The 21,943-nt window shown below is 42.5% G+C and overlaps 1 protein-coding gene across 2 annotated transcripts in view; it reads right to left on the minus strand.

The window, feature by feature from the left end:
• Window positions 1-1,687: 1,687 nt before the first annotated feature.
• LOC120936456 overlaps window positions 1,688-21,943 on the minus strand; it is a 33,312-nt gene continuing 13,056 nt past the window's right edge. Inside the window, exons 7-12 of one of the 2 annotated variants that reach the window (XM_040348801.1) lie at window positions 20,364-20,474; window positions 15,311-15,446; window positions 13,142-13,248; window positions 11,023-11,079; window positions 8,013-8,131; window positions 1,688-2,446 (exon numbers count right to left, since the gene is read on the minus strand). In XM_040348801.1, coding sequence (XP_040204735.1) covers window positions 2,438-2,446; window positions 8,013-8,131; window positions 11,023-11,079; window positions 13,142-13,248; window positions 15,311-15,446; window positions 20,364-20,474 — 539 coding nt within the window. In that variant the 3' untranslated portion in view covers window positions 1,688-2,437. The remainder of the gene's footprint in view (window positions 2,447-8,012; window positions 8,132-11,022; window positions 11,080-13,141; window positions 13,249-15,310; window positions 15,447-20,363; window positions 20,475-21,943) is intronic. The other variant, XM_040348802.1, reaches the window with a different exon arrangement.

Consider the following 21,943-nt stretch of genomic DNA (forward strand, 5'->3'; position numbering starts at 1 on the left):
ATCTTTTTGCGCTATAAACAAAAGAAGAGCGACAATTTTGAAAAAAACACAATAAAAAAACACAAAACCCCCAAAAAATCGTAATAAGCGTATATTGAATGCTTTGCGCAAAATTTATAGCGTCTACAAAATAGGGGATAGATCTATTGCATTTTTTTTTTTTTTTTTACTAGTAATGGCGGCGATCTGTGATTTTTATTGTGACCGTGACATTGCGATGGACATAGCGGACACTTTTGACACATTTTTGGGACCATTCACATTTATACAGTGATTAGTGCTAAAAAACTGCACTGATTACTGTGTAAATGTGACTGCCAGTGAGGGAGTTAACGCTAGGGGGCGATTGAGGGGTAAATATGTTCCCTAGGGAGTGATTCTAACTGTAGGGGGAGGGGACTCACAAGGGGAGGAGACCGATCGGTGTTCCTCGGTACTGGGAACACACATCGGTCTCCTCACCTCTGACAGGACGTGAATCTGTGTGTCCTGCCGTGATCACGGTCAATGTGAAAAAGAAAAAGTGCAGCGCTAAATATTAAATGAAATGAATCAAGAAATACGGTGAATAGTCTAATTCAGTAAAATTAGAAAAGGGAGACACACCACGGAGTGGTGTGGCAAATGAAAAAAACAAAAAATTGAAACACTGTAATAACACAGAAAACCACTAGGAGATGGTGTTTCCCTGAAAGTTAATATATATCTAGAACACACTGTGGTAGGTGATGTAACACCTGTATGTGGCAATAAAATAGAATAAACCCAAAACAAAATCCAAACAAAATGTGTATACCAGTCCGATGACAGACTGGCATGTGTAGTCCAAAAAGGTGAAATTGGTCAGGAATTCTTATGAAGAAAAACCGAACAGCAAAAGAATGGAAGATGATGATCTTCTCAGGTATGAAAATCAGGTGATCAATGTAGATAGTGGGAACCTCATCAACGATCCACAATGGTATCCAGATAAATAGATATAAAGATGGGTACTCTTACCGGAATACGTGGACACACACGTCAGCGACTGTATGTCGATCAGGCATGCACGAACTCCTGGGCAGCAGTGATGTCAGTAGGAAGCCTTTTGATGTGCCAACCTTTGATCCACAAGAGCCGGTTTAATCCAATGGCAAGAGACAAATCATGCAGGAGAGGTTCACAGATACAGGCATGTGGTGGACAGGCCCATCATAGAATCATGTAAGGGAAAACGTAACTCACATAGTGCAGTTAATCCCAATAAAAAAGCCTTTTATTAGGCATGGAAGGTAAGCAAAACAAACAGAAAAATGGGGAAAAAATATGTATAAAAATAGATAAAAAAGTACAAGCCTGATTAAAGACAAGTACTAGTGATCACATGTGTAAAAATGGCGTAATGAGCAGGTAGCGTATGAGCTATGTACCCGACATGTTTCGAGCAGCAGAGCTCTTCAACTGGGGCAAACTGGGGTGATCACGGTCAATTGCAGGTGCCCGGCGGCCATCGTGGTCCCGAGCGATGCCACGGGCGCACGTGCCCCCTAGACGGCCGTGAAGCCCTCCTGTGGACAACATTTGACAATGGGCGGGTATTGAAGCGGTTAAAAGCAGGTAGAATCAGTGCCTGATTTAGACCTGGAGGGGGGGGGGGGCACTTCAAGTTTGGGAGCCCCCAACAAATAAATTATATGACAAATAAAAGTTAGGTTCCGAAATATACATTTTATTGACTCTAAGAATACACATTAAACAGGTAATTGGAACTGGGAAGTCATACATCACAGTTATGCATCACACTACAATATTTACAAAAACTCTGTCTTCCTGCACTTGGCATCTGCAAAGTCTTTAACTAACTTTGTTTAGATGGAGTGAGACATGACCTGAGCTTGCCTGACGAAGGGGTCCAGCATGGCTCCGAAACGTTGCACTTGTCTTTGTTATGTGATCTATCTGCAATAAAAACCTTTGGATGGTAACTGAAAATTCCTGGTGTGCTGGCGAATATGTACATTGACTTTAGTGTTTCCGGTACCCAGCTGGTAATCACTGCAGCACCCATTACTGATGAGCCTTGTTTCCAGGAAGGTGTGCAATAGGAATATTGATAAGACAAAGCTTGACAAAGGCTGCAAACTGGACAATTTCCTCAACGAACACACTACTGAAGTCTTGAGGGAAAATATGTTTCATTTTTTTTATAAAGGAAGTCTGGGGCCCCTTCTGGCAGGGGGCCCTGGGGCAATTGTCCCTGTTCCCCTCTTATTAATCCAGAACTAGGTAGAATACCTATTGTCAAGAACAATGAGAAGTACTGGAATATGAACATTTGCACCAATCAAATGAGTATACCGGTCACTAGTTTGTGCAACAGTCATCTTCTGAATATGGTGATGATGGCTTTAAAATGTAGAGATGGATGTGTTCTTTCAGTGCAGCAGAGTATGATTTCTCAGTTTTTCTGTAAAGAACATAAAAATAAAAACAAATGATTTAACTAATCTAATGTGGATTGAAAAGGTCAGCGCACAATCACCCCATGTGTGAGTATAGTATGCTAAGTTATATGCTAATAATTTCACAGTTCCGATGACTATTACATGACCAAATCCATTTTAACCAGGGCTTTTTTCAGGGGGAACTTGGGGGAACTGAGTTCCACCACCTCTGGCTCAGACCCTTTGGTGCCTGCTCACCACAATCACTTGTAAACACAGAAGTCCGGTTTCTGTGTTTACAAGTGACGGCTATGCACTCTGTGTGTAACCCCCCTGAACTCTGCACTCTGTATGTAATGCAATCCTGATATTTAATGCCCCTTTAAGACCCTTTTACTGTCTGTGAAATCTGAACAGGGTCATGGTTGAGTTCCTGCACCTATTTTCTGAGAAAAAAAGCTCTGATTTTAACCAATTGTTTTTGTTCAATTTCCTTTCGAGTTACCTTTAACTATGTAGTACGAGGGTCTGCCTGATTGCATACAATATGAAAGTGTTTAGGTTTGACCTCATATTATATGGTTTTGGTAAATCTAGGAAAGGAAAGTTGTACAAAAAGTTGTATAAAAATTGTATAATGTGTAGCAAACTTTAGAGACACCACTGTGCAACTGATGCTGGCCATACACTATACGAAAAATAGGCCGAACCCATTTTCGAAAAATGAACTTTCGGCCGTGAGCGCAAACAATAGTGCCATTATATAATGGTCGATAAATCGTTCAGTGGACATAAATAAAAAAAATATATATATTTTTTTTACATATACCTAGTGCAGACAGTTCGGACAGGAAACACATTAACCTTTAAATTTAACGTTCATTCGGCAGAAAATGTCCAAACTTGTCCTTTTTTTTTTTGGCTCAAAAACGCCCCAGCGATTATAGATTTTGTGCCCATTAACTGTTCGAAAAATGAACGGACTGTCTAAACCAGGGGTCTCCAACCCCCGGTCCGGGGCCCACTACCGGGCCGCAGCCTGTTTGCTGGTGGGCCGCGAAGCCTGCGCTATCTGAGGTGCGGCGGTGGCGGGCGAGCAGAGAGATCGCCGCCATCACCGCACTTCCGCCCACACAGCCCCGCCGCACTTCCGCCCACACAGTTAGGGGTGAAGCAGGCTCGCCTGCATCACCGCTGTTCAACCCGGCGCCCCCCCCCAATCTGCGGGTGAAGCTAGGCAGCAGCGCTCGGCTGTGACATACAGGGCAGGGAGAGCGAGAGGTAAGCTGTGGGGGGGGGGGGGGGATCTGCATCTGGTGGCATGTGACTGGCAATCTGCATCTGGTGGCATGTGGCTGGCAATCTGCATCTGGTGGCATGTGGCTGGCAATCTGCATCTGGTGGCATGTGGCTGGCAATCTGCATCTGGTGGCAGATTCTGCATTATGGTGAGTTTAACTATTTAATTGTATATTACAATATAATAATAAAAATAATGTGCTTCAATCATCCTGATTAACCATGGTGTTGTGATGATTGAAGTGCTAACACCAGCCATTTCCTGTCATATTGGCCGCGAAAAACTGCATCGTCGGCCCGCATCATCGGGCCTTGGCACAATTTTCATCCACAATGCCGGTCCACGGTGCCAAAAAGGTTGGGGACCACTGGTCTAAACGACCAAATTTCGGACGATTTTTCGTATAGTCTATGGCCAGCATGAGCACAGATGTCAACTTGGTAAAACTGGATACACACTATACAATTTTCTGTAGATTTTTTCCTTCAAATTTACCAAAATGAGGTCATACCTTAAGAGTTTCAATTTGTATGCAATCAGACAGGCCCTTGTACTACATGGTTTTGGTAAATCTAAAGGAAATCAGACAACAAAAGTTGTATAGTGTGTATGGGATCTTAGTATTCCAGCCATTTGCTGTTGTTTCCCTGATGTTGCTCGTAATAGCTGCACAATGTATCAGCACCTTTAGCAATACATGCTTACGCACCTTTTCATAATAATAATCAATTGACAATAACATAGTAAACTCTCACCGGCAACTCACCATCTTGTGTTTATCAGTACATTAAAGCAAATTTTTGCGTACAAAAGATAATGGAAAAAATATATTTTCCGATCCTTAAAATACTTTGAAAGTACAGAGGGGGTCAGCCAAATGTCCATCCCTTATTCCAAACAATATGCTGTTTAGTAATACATAAAGGGTCTCTCATTGGGTACAGACTGTTCTCCATGTTTACACAGAGGAGAATAAAAAGAAAATGAGTACACAGAGCTCTGTAATAAGCATTTTGTTTTTCTCTAGAGAAAGTGAAATGTAATTTATCATTGAATGTAGAGGAAGGGCCTCAACAGCATATTGAACATGGAAGCTATTTGAAGAGTGGTAGCCAAATGCAAAGACCTGGAAAAGCTGCTTATGGTAACTTTGCATCGCTTTCAGCAGACTGCGTGCCAAAGCACATGGATTGCTCTGCAATGGTATGTGTTATTGTATCCTTTAGCTGTGCTACATGGTAAGGTAGATATTTTTCAAATGGAAACAAAAATAATAAAAATAGTGCAGATATCTAAAATACAAAGCAAGGTAGGTGAGCAAAACTGAGGGAGGAACGGACTAGATGATACTAGATGTCGTCCAGGAGGGAATCAGATTAACTGATTTTAGTACAGGAGAAGAGACTGTACAACTGTGCAAGACTGAAGCCTCGTACACACGATCAGTCCATCCGATGAGAACGGTCTGAAGGACTGTTGTCACCGGTTAACCGATGAGGCTGACTGATGGTCCCTTCGCGCCCACACACCATCGGTTAAATCAATGTTTTTCAACTCCAGTCCTCAAGGCACACCAACAGGTCATGTTTTCAGGCTTTCCATTATTTTGCACAGGTGATTTGATCAGTTTCACTGCCTTAGTAATCACCACAGCCATTTCATCTGAGGGAAATCCTGAAAACTTGACCTGTTGGTGTGCCTTGAGGACTGGAGTTGAAAAACACTGGGTTAAATAACCGATCGTGTCAGAACACAGTGACGTAAAACACAACGACGTGCTGAAAAAAATGAAGTTCAATGCTTCCAAGCATGCGTCGACTTGATTCTGAGCATGCATGGATTTTTAACCGATGGTTGTGCCTACTAACGATCGTTTTTGACCTATCGGTTATGAATTCATCGGTTAAATTTAAAGCAAGTTGGCTTGTTTTAACCAATGGTTAAATAACCTATGGGGCCCAAACACGATCGGTTTTGACCGATGAAAACGGTCCATCAGACCGTTGTCCTCTGGTTAACCTATCGTGTGTATGCGGCCTGAAGGTGGCGTTTGACTTTAGGGCTCTTTCACATGGAGCAGGGTCTGCTCCGATCAGCATAGCGTCCATGTGAAGATCCTATGACGAATCAGAGCCAAACAGGATGGATGCCAGTTTTTTTACATCCATGCCTATTCATTTTGTGCCATGGCGGACACAAGCAGACCCTTGATAGCTCTATGAGCGGCCAGATTGTATATGGACACCGGTCCAAAATATGTAGCGCCCTCCTAGGATAGAATGCTAGACGAATTTAATTGTTGGCTTGCTCTGTAATCATTGGAGCTGATTGCCTTTGTCTGTACATAGCTGCACAGCCAGGCGATTTGATTATTCCCCTGTCTCTGTGAAGAACCTTCCAGAGCTTATGCCGCGTACACACGGTCGTTTTTTGTGATGAAATAAAACAACGTTTTTCATCATGAAAAAAAACAAAGTTTTTCTAACTTCATCATAAAAAACGACGTTGCCCACACACCATCGTTTTCTGAAAATGCTCTAGCAAAGCGCGGTTACGTACAACACGTCTCATAACTTGCTTCTGAGCATGCGCGGGTTTAAAACGTCGTTTAAAACGTCGTTTTAGCCCACACACGATCATTTTTTATGACACAAAAAACGACATTTTCAAAAACGACATAAAAAATTGAAACAGGTTCGAATTTTTTTTGTTGTCGTTTTTTAGAAGACAAAAAACGATGTGAAGCCCACACACGATCATTTTAAATGACGTTTTTAAAAACGTCGTTTTATTTCATCACAAAAAATGACCGTGTGTAGAGCAGGAAATTCTCATGTCTAGGCTGAATATTTACCACACAGCATGATCAGGTAACATAAACATGAATAGGAATTAATTGTTAGCCTCTTTAGTAAAATGCATATAGTTTGGTTAATAGTGGTACCATCATCCTAGAATTAATTGAATAGAAATAGGGCTTAAGGGACCCCAGAACCCAAAAAAGACCCCATAATTTAGAAAACGGGCAGTAGGACTATTGCGGTACAAGATGAGTAGATAAACTCAGAAAGAGCAGGTATATTAGAATTTTAGATACGTTTATTAACATAGTATCAAGATAAAAAACATCAGACAACATAAACAATAAAAAATAACAATACAAATATCGTGACAACCATACGTGTCACCGAAAGTGCAATACCCTTGGGGAGATCACGTGGATGTAGGGGTCACGATCAGGGGGACTCTACTAGTTTTGCGACATACGTCGCTTCGTCAGGAGCATATATCCCGTCAGCTCAGACACCAGAGCCACCGAGGGGGGTTTCTCCCATGGTGGCCAAGGGGGCGGATGCGGAGATGGACCTATCAGCTGTATGGGGTACAGAGCAGGAGTAGGGGGTGTCCCAGGACCAAAGTCCCAATGGACGCTGGTGCTTCAAAGTACTATTAGTAGTGGCATAAGATGCTGGTGAAAGATAAAAAATATCAATTGCAGTATTCCCACTATCATCTCACAAGGCAATAGCCAGTAAAAGCTTGAGGCTTGGTAAAGCGAGGTATGTCCCGGGACCCGGCACATAGTACACCCCCAAACTCTACATGTAAGGCCTTGTACACACGGGCAAACATGTACGATGAAAACGGTCCGCCGGACCGTTTTCAACGTACATGTCTGCCTTGGGATTTCTGTATGATGGCTGTACTCACCATCATACAGAAATTCGCGCGTAAACAATACGCGGGGCGTGGCCGCGCCGTCGCCGCGACGATGACGCGGCGACGTGGGCGGCCCTGCCAGTTCAATGCTTCCACGCATGCGTCGAAGTCATTCGACACATGCGAGGGATCGCGGGCGCTCAGACATGTATGGTAGGTCTGTACAGACGACCGAACATGTCCGAGCGGACAGGATTCCAGCGGGCTGTTTCTAAACAAGTTTGGAAATATTTGCCCGCTGAAAAAAAGCCCGGCAGGCAAATGTACGCTGGAATCCTGTCCGCTCGGGCCTACACACGACTGAACATGTCTGCTGAAACTGGTCCGCGGCCTTACACTTCCCCTCTGAACTCTGCGATCTGTACATAATGCATCCCTGGTATTTAATGCCCCTTTAAGACCCTTCAACTGTCTGTTGTAAAATGTGACCACACCCACTATTTGATGCAGTTTAGAGGGTGTGTGTATTGGGGGAGGTGGGGTTTTGGGGGTCATGGTTGAGTTCCTGCACCTATTTTCTGAGGAAAAAAAGCCCTGTGTATACATCAATATAAAGTAGTGCCAATTACCTTCTTCCTTTTCTTCTTCTTCTTCGAGACTTTCAGTTTTTTACTCTGTTTTAGGATGGCTTTAAATGTAATTGAGGAAATCTGTGCAGTGACTTTTATTTTCAAGCGTGGTAGCTTTCCTGGAAAAAGCATAAATTAAGGTGAAAAAAGAAAATATAAGCTCATAACTATTTGTGGGTGGATTAAGGAAAGAAAGAAAGGAAAGTGTATGATGAGTAGTGGTCCATAATACTTTTAGATTTTCTTTGATCTCTCTTATATAGAATTGTATAGTAACTGTACTGTCTGCCATCACCTTGTAAAGCTCTGCACAAATTGTTGTATATGTATATAAATAAATATAAATATATATATACAGTGAGGAAAATAAGTATTTGAACACCCTGCTATTTTGCAAGTTCTCCCACTTGGAAATCATGGAGGGGTCTGAAATTGTCATCGTAGGTGCATGTCCACTGTGAGAGACATAATCAAAAAAAAAAAAAATCCAGAAATCACAATTTATGATTTTTTAACTATTTATTTGTATGATACAGCTGCAAATAAGTATTTGAACACCTGTCTATCAGCTAGAATTCTGACCCTCAAAGACCTGTTAGTCTGCCTTTAAAATGTCCACCTCCACTCCATTTATTATCCTAAATTAGATGCACCTGTTTGAGGTCATTAGCTGCATAAAGACACCTGTCCACCCCATACAATCAGTAAGAATCCAACTACTAACATGGCCAAGACCAAAGAGCTGTCCAAAGACACTAGAGACAAAATTGTACACCTCCACAAGGCTGGAAAGGGCTATGGGGAAATTGCCAAGCAGCTTGGTGAAAAAGGGTCCACTGTTGGAGCAATCATTAGAAAATGGAAGAAGCTAAACATGACTGTCAATCTCCCTCGGACTGGGGCTCCATGCAAATCTCACCTCGTGGGGTCTCAATGATCCTAAGAAAGGTGAGAAATCAGCCCAGGACTACACGGGAGGAGCTGGTCAATGACCTGAAAAGAGCTGGGACCACCATTTCCAAGGTTACTGTTGGTAATACACTAAGACGTCATGGTTTTAAATCATGCATGGCACGGAAGGTTCCCCTGCTTAAACCAGCACATGTCAAGGCCCGTCTTAAGTTTGCCAATGACCATTTGGATGATCCAGAGGAGTCATGGGAGAAAGTCATGTGGTCAGATGAGACCAAAATAGAACTTTTTGGTCATAATTCCACTAACCGTGTTTGGAGGAAGAAGAATGATGAGTACCATCCCAAGAACACCATCCCTACTGTGAAGCATGGGGGTGGTAGCATCATGCTTTGGGGGTGTTTTTCTGCACATGGGACAGGGCGACTGCACTGTATTAAGGAGAGGATGACCGTGGCCATGTATTGCGAGATTTTGGGCAACAACCTCCTTCCCTCAGTTAGAGCTTTGAAGATGGGTCGAGGCTGGGTCTTCCAACATGACAATGACCCGAAGCACACAGCCAGGATAACCAAGGAGTGGCTCTGTAAGAAGCATATCAAGGTTCTGGCATGGCCTAGCCAGTCTCCAGACCTAAACCCAATAGAGAATCTTTGGAGGGAGCTCAAACTCCGTGATTCTCAGCGACAGCCCAGAAACCTGACTGATCTAGAGAAGATCTGTGTGGAGGAGTGGGCCAAAATCCCTCCTCCAGTGTGTGCAAACCTGGTGAAAAACTACAAGAAACGTTTGACCTCTGTAATTGCAAACAAAGGCTACTGTACCAAATATTAACATTGATTTTCTCAGGTGTTCAAATACTTATTTGCAGCTGTATCATACAAATAAATAGTTAAAAAAATCATACATAGTGATTTCTGGATTTTTTTGGGGGGATTATGTATCTCACAGTGGACATGCACCTACGATAACAATTTCAGACCCCTCCATGATTTCCAAGTGGGAGAACTTGCAAAATAGCAGGGTGTTCAAATACTTATTTTCCTCACTGTATATATATATATATATATATATATATATATATATATGTATATATATATATATATATATATATATATATATATATATATATATATATATATATATCGTATTTTCCGGCGTATAAGACGACTTGGCGTATAAGACGACCCCCTAATTTTCCAGGAAAAATTTTGGTTTTGGGATATACTCGCCGTATAAGACTACCCCCTTCCTACTAGTGTTTCTGGAAGCTGAGGGGTAGCCAGAACAACCGCTGACAGAAACAGGCTTTTTTCAAGCCTCACTATGCCATTACATGCCCCACTGTGCTATTACATGCCCACTGTGCCATTCTATCTGGAGGTCTACTGTAAGCCTAAAGGCTCGTACACACGATCAGTCCATCCGATGAGAACGGTCTGATGGACCGTTATCATCGGTTAACCGATGAAGCTGGCTGATGGTCCGTCGCGCCTACACACCATCGGTTAAATAACCGATCGGGTCAGAACGCGGTGACGTAAAACACAACGACGTGCTGAAAAAACGAAGTTCAATGTTTCCAAGCAAGCGTCGACTTGATTCTGAGCATGTGTGGATTTTTAACCGATGGTTGTGCCTACTAACGATCGGTTTTGACCTTTCGGTTAGGAATCCATCAGTTAAATTTAAAGCAAGTTGGCTTTTTTTGAACCGATGGTTAAATATCCTATGGGGCCCACACACGATCGGTTTTGACCGATGAAAGCGGTCCATCAGACCGTTGTCCTCTGGTTAACCTATCGTGTGTACGAGGCCTCAGGGGATCTGTTTAAAGAGCAGTCTTCGAGTACAATGCACGTGAAAATTCTACATATTAGAGATCGTAAAAATGCCTCGAAGATTGCAGCCACATTGTTGTACTGTTCATTTTTTTATTATTTTATTTTTTTCTCTAAAAGTGAGTGAAATGCCCCAATAAGGGTAATGGCAGATGGTGGACCTAGTATCTCAGGAATAGTTCTCACCAGAGTTCCCAGGAGATAAAAAGTCAGCAGGTTGGACATGAATGTGAAATATAATCTTCAACTTGACTGACCTTTTACATGTAGACTCTTTAGAGTAATATCATTTTCAAATAATTGTACATATTCAGCTGTGGAAAGTGACAAACGAATTCTTAAGAATTTAAATACGTATACGCCTGCAATTCTCATCACACAGGTGGCAGCCCACAAGTCATAGAAATCCCAGGACAGATTGCATAATTTGGCTTCCAAAGAATAACTTGAATTATTAGTTTAGCTCAACCAAATGAGAACATGTAGGAGAACATTCAACAGGTGTAGACCAAATTCTTACATTTAATTACAACTCTGGAACCTGGATGCAATCTTATTATCTCCCACAAATGTCTAAACAACATTTGCTTGACCTGGACTAGAAGTAAAGACTAGGCTTAGCATTTAAAACACACCAGTTAAAGCGTATCTAAACCCCCCCAAAAAACTATAATATATTGCAGGTTACCAGTCAAGACTGCGTTATTTTTATTTTTTCCGCTTATTTCCTTTATTCTCACCTGTTATGCCACGTACACGTGTACACATGGCCGTTTTTCATGATGTGAAAAATGTCATTAAAAACGAATCATGTGTGGGCTCCAGAGCATTTTTCATGACGTGAAAAATTGGAATGAAAAATTTAGAACATGCTCTATTTTTTCATGTTGTCGTTTTTCACGTCGTAAAAAATGGTCGTGTGTGGGCTTTAACGACGTGAAAAAAAACGCGCATGCTTAGAAGCAAGTTATGAGACGGGAGCGCTTGTTCTGGTAAAACTAGCGTTTGTAATGGAGATAGCACATTCGTCACGCTGTAACAGACTGAAAAGCACGAAGACTGAAAAGCGCAAATCGTTTTTTAACCAAACTTTTACTAACACGAAATCAGCAAAAACAGCCCCAAAGGTGGCGCCATCCGAATGGAACTTACCCTTTATAGTGCCGTCGTACGTGTTGTACGTCACCGCGATTTGCTCGAGCATTTTTTTTCACGATCGTGTGTATGCAAGGCAAAAGAAGAATCGGGTTGAAAAAAACATTTTTAGCGGTGGCGGTATAACGCCGCTAAAAATAGCGGCGCTATACCGCCGGAATTGCCGCGGGTATCAGCCGCTAGCGGTGCGGTATTAACCCCCGCTAGCGGCCGATAAAGAGTTAATACCGCCCGCAATGCGCCTCTATAGAGGCGCATTGCGGGCGGTATTGCCGCGGTTTCCCATTGTTTTCAATGGGAAGGAGCGGTGAAGGAGCGGTATACATGCCGCTCCTCTCACCGCTCCAAAGATGCTGCTGACAGGAGATTTTTTTGTCTCCCGCCAGCGCATCGCCTCAGTGTGAAAGCCCTCGGGCTTTCACATTGAGTCTGCAGTGAAGGAGTTTTTCAGGCGCGATAGCAGCGCTATTTTTAGCGCTGTACCGCCTGAAAAACTCCTCAATGTGAAAGGGGCCTTACTCACATTCATACATACACATACGAGGGCACAGGTGTCAAACACAATGCCCACAGGCCGAATCAGGCCCTACAAGCCATTCCATGTGGCCCTCGCACCTCTTGTTCGAGCTCCAGCCCTCCCCTGGTCCTAGTCCAGACCCTTATTTTCTGCTTTCAAGCAATGCATCCAGCTTCTTCCCAGCAAGGAAAGGGAGGTGCACTGTGATGCAAGGGAGAGTAGGGGACTCAACTTCTGATAGTGGGGTGCCTCTTGACATCTAATGTAAGAGGAGGGGATGCGCTGGGCATCTAATTTTAGAGATACAACCGGCCGTTTTAAAGGCAATCATAATCCTGATGCGGCCCATGGTGAAATAGAGTTTGACACCCCTGTTGAGCCTCATGCACACTGGATGCATTTACAGCTGCTGCTTTTATCTTCAGATGTTTTTTTTCTGCAGTCAATAAACTCCCCAGTATGTTATCCTATGTATCCATGCACACATAGGCTGTTACCAGCAGTTTTTGGCAGGGGCATTTTCTGTCTGGAAAACCCCCCCAGAACTGAAAAATTGGCCTGGGCAGGAAGGGGGTAAAAGTGCCCAGTAGACAAGTGGTTAAAACTGCTTTAACCTATCTGTACCTGTGGCTTTGACTATCGCAGCCCATGTTTCACTCTTTATTGTAACAAAAGGTTCATTATAGTAAAAAATGAAAACATACCTTGATTTCTGGAGGTCAGGGCCTCCAGGATGTCAGTGGCTGGCATTTCTCCTAGACAATTGTTATCAAGATCCAGTTCAGAAAGCTGTTCCGAGTAACGGATCAGGCTACAAAAATAGTGAAAATGCAAAAAAAGGTCACAATAACTGGACATAAGTAGATGATGACACTCCCCCTGGTATAAAACTTTATAGCTTTTATCGCAAAAATGTGTCTGTAATAGTAATTTCAACATTATTACCTTGAAAACACACTATTTACTAATGGCTGTGAAAGTATACATTTCACCTGAGAGTCCCATTTTCTAGTGGCTGCTGTATTAGGTTAAAGTCCTCAGGACTCTGATACCCTGTGTGAGGGTTAGTATGGGCATCTGCAGCAGTCACAGGGACTTAAGTGCTAACTTCATTCATTAAAGCTGTACTATCAGTTCCCACAATGAAAAGAATGCTCTATAAATGAAGGACAAGTAGATGAAAGAAAGACCATTGCAGAAAACTCCAAAGTACAAACATGCATGCTCGGAAGCAATTCTCACCAAACACAACAGTAGCAGAAGGTGCCCAAAGGGCGGCGCTAAAGAGCTGTAAAACTACATAGTACCTAACTAAGTTTGTGTTTGTTGGCCGACAATTCTGTGCCGTTTGTATGCAAGACAAGTTCCTGGCCAACGCCCTTCGGAAAAAAGTCAGAGGCTTTGTCTGTGGAAAATCCAATCGTGTGTACGAGGCTTAAGTCTGCACTTTTTTTTAACCTCCACAGCACCAGAAGATCACAGTTGCAGGGGTATTTGGAAGCAGAGGAATGAGGAATGAAAATTTCAACCAAACATAGCAGCCACCGGTACATGGGACACTTTTTCATTCACTGTAAGTTTTGTCCCTGGTGCTGTTTTTTAAACATTCACTAAGTTTCAACTTGAAGTTAAAGCGGAGGATCACCCTAAAACAATTATATACCATTCCATCCAGCATACTGCCGACATGTACAGTATGCTGTTTTTTTTATTTTTTTTCGCTGTACATACCGTTTAATCGTTGTTTTTCTTTTCAGACTCCCACAGGGAATAGGCGTTCCTATGAAGAGGCGTAGATGATTGACGTGCGGCTAAGGCGCGTCACGCGTTCTGAAAATAGCCGAACTGGGACTCGGCTATATACAGCGCCTGCACAGTCAGCTCCTAGTCTGTGCGCAGGCGCCGTATAGCGCTGTATAGAGCCGAGTCCCAGTCCGGCTATTTTCGGAACGAGTGACGCGCCTTAGCTGCACGTCAATCATCTACACCTCTTCATAGGAACGCCTATTCCCCGTGGGAGTCTGAAAAGAAAAACAACGATTAAACGGTATGTACAGCGAAAAAAAAAAACAGCATACTGTACATGTCGGCAGTATGCGGGATGGAATGGTATATCATTGTTTTAGGGTGAACCTCCGCTTTAAGGTTAAACTTTAGGAGGTAGATTTATGAGTAGTCATACCATACAGTATCACCAGCACACCATTGATCTTCAGAATAAACCCCAAAAACTGAGAAGTTTTGGGGCCACGCATGACCCCTTCATCAGACATGTCCTCATATGACTGATGAAGAGATGTTAATTTTTAGTAACGTTTGACAAAATGTCATCCTTTTCAGATCCAAGGTTTGAGGTTTGCATTGCAGATAAAAGAAAGGGGTAAAGGAAAGAGATATGCCTCTCTATTTTGTACAAAGTGTAAAGTAAGTTGTTAAAGGTAATATAAGTCATGATCCCTTCTAATGACCCCATGAGCTATTGTGCACTGTGCACTCACTATAACTTGGCCTGAGAGTGTTTTGCAAGACAAGCAAATTTGTTTTGTACCTTCATTAAATGTAACCATATTGCTACACTTGGAGGCGCCTCTCTTCTCTTTTATACTCTGTAGCTCCTGCTGGATTTTGCTTGTAATCCCCTTGTGGAGGCTTCCATTTATGGTTACACAACCCATCACATTGCTATAATCTTTTTATATGGACTATAAACTGAAGAACTTATGAATAAATGGTTGTGGAACGAATCATCTGAGTTTCCATTATTTCTTATGGGGAAATTTGCTTTGATATACAAGTGCTTTGGATTATAATCATGTTCCTGGGACGAAGTATGCTTGCAATCCAAATTATTACTGTACATGCAAAGTGCTTACCTGCTCAGCAGCTGAGAGAATTCCAAAACACCGGTCTCCTTTTTCTCCCCCATGGCATCAATCCCATTGTCAGCCAGGTGTAACTTAGTCACCCAGGGACCAGGCGGCAATGCTGCCTTTTTCGTTCCTTTCCTTCCTAAGAATATTTTATTAAAATTGGTGACGTATTATATATTTATGGCATTTTTATAAATATATATATTTTTTTTACTTGTAATGGCGGTGATCAGCGATTTTTAGCGGGACTGCGACATTGCGGCAGACAGATCGGACACTTTTGACACTTTTTTGGGACCAGTGAAATTATTAAAGTGATCATAGCTAAAAAATAGCCACTGATCACTGTATAAACGACATTGTCAGGGAAGGGGTTAACACAAAGGGACGCTCAAGCAGTTAAGTGTTCCCTAGGGAGGTGTTTCTAAAGCCCCATACACACTATTAGTTTTCCTGCAGGTTTTTCTCTTCAGGTTTACCAAAACCATGTAGTGCAAGGGCCTGCCTGATTGCACACGAATTGAAACTCTAAAGCCTCGTACACACGATAGGTTAAGCAGAGGACAACGGTCTGAAGGACCGTTGTCCTAGGTTAACCGATGAAGCTGACTGATGGTCCGTCACGCCTACACACCATAGGTTAAATAACCGATCGTGTCAGAACGCGGTGACGTAAAACACAACGACGTGCTGAAAAAAACGAAGTTCAATGCTTCCAAGCATGCATCGACTTGATTCTGAGCATGCGTGGATTTTTAACCGATGGTTGTGCCTACTAACGATCGGTTTTGACCTATCGGTTACCAATCCATAGGTTAATTTTAAAGCAAGTTTTCTTTTTTTTAACCTATGGTTAAATAACCTATCACACACACGATCGGTTCTGACCGATGAAACCGTAACTTATCGTGTACTTTTCGTATCCAGAAAGAATTTGCGCCGTAAGTTACGGCGGCGTAGTGTAAATGTGTCGGCATAAGGGCGCGCAATTCAAATGACTAAGATGTGGGCGTGTTTTATGTTAATTCAACTTGACCCCACGTAAATGATGTTTTTTTTTTAACGACGCATGCGCCGTCCGTGGGGGTATCCCAGTGCGCATGCTCGAAATCACGTCGCAAATAGTCAATGCTTTCGACGTGAACGTAATTTACGCAAAGCCCTATTCACGAACGTTTTACGTAAACGACGGAAAATTCGACGCTGTTCCGACGTCCATACTTAACATTGCGTACGCCTCATAGACCTAGGGGTAACGTTACGCCGAAAAAAGCCTTACGTAAACAACGTAAAAAAATGCGCCGGGCGGACGTACGTTTGAGGATCGCAGTATCTAGCTAATTTGCATACTCTACGCGGAAATCAACGGAAGCGCCACCTAGCGGCCAGCGTAAATATGCACCTAAGATCCGACGGCGTACTAAGACGTACGTCAGTCGGATCTAGCCCACATTCAGTCGTATCTTGTTTTGTGGATACAAAACAAAGATACGACGGGGCATCGTAGAACTTACGCGGCGTATCAATAGATACGCCGCCGTAAGTTCTTTGTGGATCTGGGCCATAGTGTGTATGGGGCTTAACTGTTGGGGGAGTGGACTGACAGGGAGTAGAAAGAGATTGCTGTTCCTGATCACTAGGAACAGCAGATCTCCCTCTACTCCTCTGACAGAACGGGGATCTGTTTGTTTACATTGACAGATCCCCGTTCTGGCTCTCTGTGGAGCGATCGCGGATGGCCGGCGGACCGGTACGGCGATTAATGCAGCCGAGCCAACCTGCCACAGTATAACTGCGGCGGCTTGACGGCAAGTGGTTAAGAAGTAATCTTGTGCCAGTAGAGCATTATATACTGTATAACAGTGGTTCGCAAACTTTTTTCAGTCAAGGCACCCTTTAAAACGATAGAAAATCTTGCGCAGTGAAACTGATCAAATCACCTGCGCAAAATAACAGAGAGCCTGAAAACATCACCTTTTGGTGCACCTTGAGGACTGGAGTTGAGAAACACTGAGCTAATGTGACCCCAGTACTGAGGGAGAGGGGCACAGAAGGGTCAAACAAGGCTGCTGTGGAGGTAACAGACCTCATCCTTATCAACTGATGACATCATTGGTTGTTAGGGTGTCAGTGTCTAGAAAGTCGTAATGGTGCATAATGAAAACCAGTGGCTTTGTGTAATAAAAGGCTTCATCCACCTGCTGGCTTTTATACAATTTTTGATAATTTTTTAGGCATTTTTCCAAGGCACCCCTGAAGAAACCTCAAGGCATCCTGGTTGAAATAGCCTGCTGTATACAAATCAAACTCTCCCTATTTAACTATAAACTATACGTAGAAGACAACAGAAACTCGCCATGAGTGCATTTTAGACATAACAATTAAGCAAAGAAGCAACAGTGTTACAACTTTGAAATGAAAGACAGTTCTCCTTTGCAGACAGACTTTGATTTCAAAAGGAGTAATTGGTACTCCTGTCAAATCGGTGGGCTAACTACCCTGCAACAAAATATTTTTTTTTTATTTTTATTTTATTATGTTGTGTTTAAATTAGACAGAACGTTCCACTTTCAATCTTATCATAGATTGATTCGATATCTCAGGATTGAAACACTAGGGGGCAGATCCACAAAGAGAGTACGCCGGCGTATCTAGTGATACGCCGGCGTACTTTCAAATTTCCCGCGTCGTATCTTTGTTTTGAATCCTGAAAACAAGATACGACGGCATCTGGGTTAGATCCGACAGGCAAACGTCTTCGTATGCCTTCGGATCTAAGATGCATTTCTTCGGCGTCCGCTGAGTGGCGTTCCCGTCGTATTCCGCATCGAGTATGCAAATGAGCTATTTCCGACGATCCACGAACGTACGAGCGGCCGTCGCATTCCTTTACGTCGTTTCTAGTCGGCTTTTTTCGGCGTATAGTTAAAGCTGCTATCTGGTGGCGTACGCAATGTTAAGTATGGCCGTCGTTCCCGCGTCAAATTTTAAAAATGTTATTTTGTTTGCGTAAGTCGTTCGTGAATGGGGCTGGACGTAATTTACGTCCACGTCAAAATCAATGACGTCCTTGCGACGTCATTTAGCGCAATGCACAGCGGAAAATTTATGGACGGCGCATGCGCAGTTCGTTCGGCGTGGGGACGCGCTTCATTTAAATGAAACACGCCCCTACTTGCCGATTTGAATTACGGGCCGTTACGCTGCGAGAGATACATTACGCCGCCATAACTTACGGCGCAAATTTTTTGTGGATTCAAACTAAAGCCGGGTAAGTTATGGCGGCGTAGCGTATCTCAGATACGCTGTGCGGGTGCAGATCTATGTGGATCTGCCCCTAGCTATATAAAAAATTTGCCATTCCTTAAACTTTAGCTATTTTTGGTTTAAATTTTGAACTTTTGCTTTAAGGCTTATAGCAAAAGTCCAAAATTTTAACCAAAAATAGCTAATTGAAGGATTAGTTCATCAACATGTTACATCCGTATTTAGGGTGTAACATGTTACCAAAGAGCACCTGCCTGCGCCCCTCCAATCCCCTGCATTGTTTTTCTCCCCGCACCCCCGTCACAGTCAAAAAACAGCGTAGCAATGCAGGGCTCCATCCACACGGCCGTATCCTTCATTCGCAGCAATCTGTGAATGAATCAACTATAACTACTATCTTCCACCGCAATTTCAATGAACTATGAGGGTGATCTCATATATCATGGTTTTTCCTGCTGTCTGTACATGATGTACAGACAGACAGCTTTACTGAGCATCTACAGGTGCCTGACATTGCACCCACAATCTGCTGATCTGCAGGCTTTAAAAAAAAAAATATCACTTTTTTACCTGCAAAAAAATGTGCATTTTTTTTTATTTTTTGGTGAACTTAGCCTTTAAAACAGAGGTCTCCAAACATTCTAAAGAAATGGCCAGTTTACTGTCCTTCAGACTTTAGGGGAGCTGGACTGTGCCCAGTGGAAATAAACAATGCCAAATCTTTGGTATTGGGAGGGGGGAAATAGCTGCTGTCAGTGAGAGGATCAGTGCCCCATTTATGTTGTCGGTGAAAGGAATTATGCCCCATCGTTGATGTCAGTGGAAGGAATTATGCCCCATCTTTTGTGTCAATGGAAAGAATAGTGCCCCATTGTTGGTGTCAGTGGAAGGAATAGTGCCCCGTTGTTGGTGCCAGTGGCAGTAATAATACCTCAAGGGCTGGATAAAGGCAAGCAAAAGGCCACATTCGGCCAAAGGGCCGCAGTTTGGAGACCACTACTTTACATTATAGAATAAATAGATAATTATTCAATCTGGAGCTGTTCCCTGCAGTAATTCTTTTCCACCTCTAGATGTCCTCAGTCTGCTGAGTCAAATGACAACCAGCATAGGCCTGCTCCCAAACTGACTGGACAGCGAAAGGAGAAGCAGCATAGTCATGAGCTTATCCCTTATTTACTCTGCTTTCTCCTCCTATAGTTATTTTCTTTGTCAACACATAAACTGATTGGCCTCTTGTGCTCCTGCTTTCTTCCTGCATCAAACGCAGGAACTGGACTGCTATTGCTAGCATTAAAAAACAAACAAACATGTATTGATGTATTAATGAATACATGACTGCATTAATTTGTGTCTCTTATAACTGCCTGTACAGCTGTAAATCCTTTACTGCACTACCAGAACATGATATTCCTAATGAGTCAATGCTAAATAACGTAATATAGAAATGAACAGCAATTGCAGAGCTCTGCTAATGTTTATCTAATGAGATTTCATACTTCGCTATATAATTTACATTAGATATGTAACAAGTTATTTGTTTAGAATGTGTATACATTTGGCAAAAATGAATACAAATGTAAAATAAAAATAAATACAAATTTAAAGTTTAAATGTGTACATTTTTACATTTTGCATTCATCTATCACTATAGCTGACAAGGGAGTTTTATAGCACCAACAACATTTTAATATTTTTAGTAATTTTTAGCAATCCAGTGAGACTCCCTGCTTGTGTTGTCCATTAGTCTTCAGCTTTTGAACAAATAAAGAAAATAAAACAAATGTACCCCTTTTCTTGCTCTTTTTGTGTTCAGCTGGTCTGTTAGGTGAAGTTGCAGGTCTTTCACTAATTTCGAGGTCTCCTGATATTGCAGTAGAAATTCCAGTTTGACCTTGAGCTGTACAGATAACAAAGGACACAAACAGATATAAATTCCAAGAAGTCACTTGAAGGGCAGCTGAAGGCAATATAAAAAACATATGAACCGGCAGGCTATTTATTGCAGAAAAGACATGCAATGTCCCTTCTTCTGCAATGAAATACACATGCTTGCTCACAGTCTTCTATGGGATGTGAATTGAGCTGCGCATGCATGCCCAGCTCAGTATACATCACTGGCATGGTGCCTCTTGGAGCAGGAGTTATGTCATTCCACACTGGCCAATAAAGACGGCTAAACACTGGTACCCATAAAGAGTTGGGAAGAAGATATCAGGAGCGGCAAGCAACCCCTTGTAGACTTTGATCCCTTGAAAAGGATGTAAGTATGGAGACTTTAATTCAGCTTAAGGCTGGGTTCACACTATCTTCGCCTGCGGCTCCCAGCATGCATCCCCATTCACTGTTTCAGGTCCGATTTCAGCATGAATTGTTGGCTGAATTCGGACCTAAAACGGACCAAAAAACGCAAAGGGCTCCTATGCAAATTCGCACTGAAGCTGCAGCGGAGATGTGTGAACCGGCTCCATTGAGAGCCATTCAAAGTCTCCTGTTATTCCAAACTGGATGCGAGGAACCCACATACAATTTGCACTAGTGTGAACCCAGCCTTAGGGTAGTTATATAAGCTATAAATACTGGTGAAAGGCCTCATGGCTGCATGCTCCCTTATTGCTCTGCTGGACAGCGTTGCATCTTTCAGGATTACAAATTATTTCCGATAGGAATTTTTTCGGTCTGAAAATTTGAGAACCAGCTCTCAATCTTTTGTTGTCGGAAATTCCGACAGCAAAAGTCCGGTGGAGCATACACACGGTCTGAATTTTCGTTCAAAAGCTCACATTGTACTTTTGCTTTTGGAATTTCCGATTGTGTGTACGGGGCACAATCAACACATGCCATGTTAATTACCTTCCCACTGGTTAGTGGAGTAGAGAAGAATTTTGCCCTAAGACCCGGACCATTATGCAGGTAAAGGACCTGGCCAGTTTTTTGCGATTCGGCACTGGGTCGCTTTAACTGACAATTGCACGGTCGTGCGATGTGGCTCCCGAACAAAATTGGCGTCCCTTTTTCCCCGCAAATGGAGCTTACTTTTGGTGGTATTTGATCACCTCTGCGGTTTGATTTTTTTGCGCTATAAAAAAAATTAGAGCGACAATTTAAAAAAAAAATGCAATATTTTTTACTTTTTGCTATAATAAAAATCCCCCAAAAATATATAAAAAAACATTATTTTTTCTCAGTTTAGGCCGATACATATTCTTCTACCTATTTTTGGTAAAAAAAAATCGCAATAAGTGTTTATCAATTGGTTTGCGCAAAATTTATAGCGTTTACAAAATAGAAGTAGTATTACGGCATTTTTATTAACATTTTTTTTTTTTACTACTAATGGCAGCGATCAGCGATTTTTTTCTTGACTGC

This window comes from Rana temporaria, chromosome 4 (genome assembly GCF_905171775.1).
Source record: "Rana temporaria chromosome 4, aRanTem1.1, whole genome shotgun sequence".
Taxonomy (NCBI): domain Eukaryota; kingdom Metazoa; phylum Chordata; class Amphibia; order Anura; family Ranidae; genus Rana; species Rana temporaria.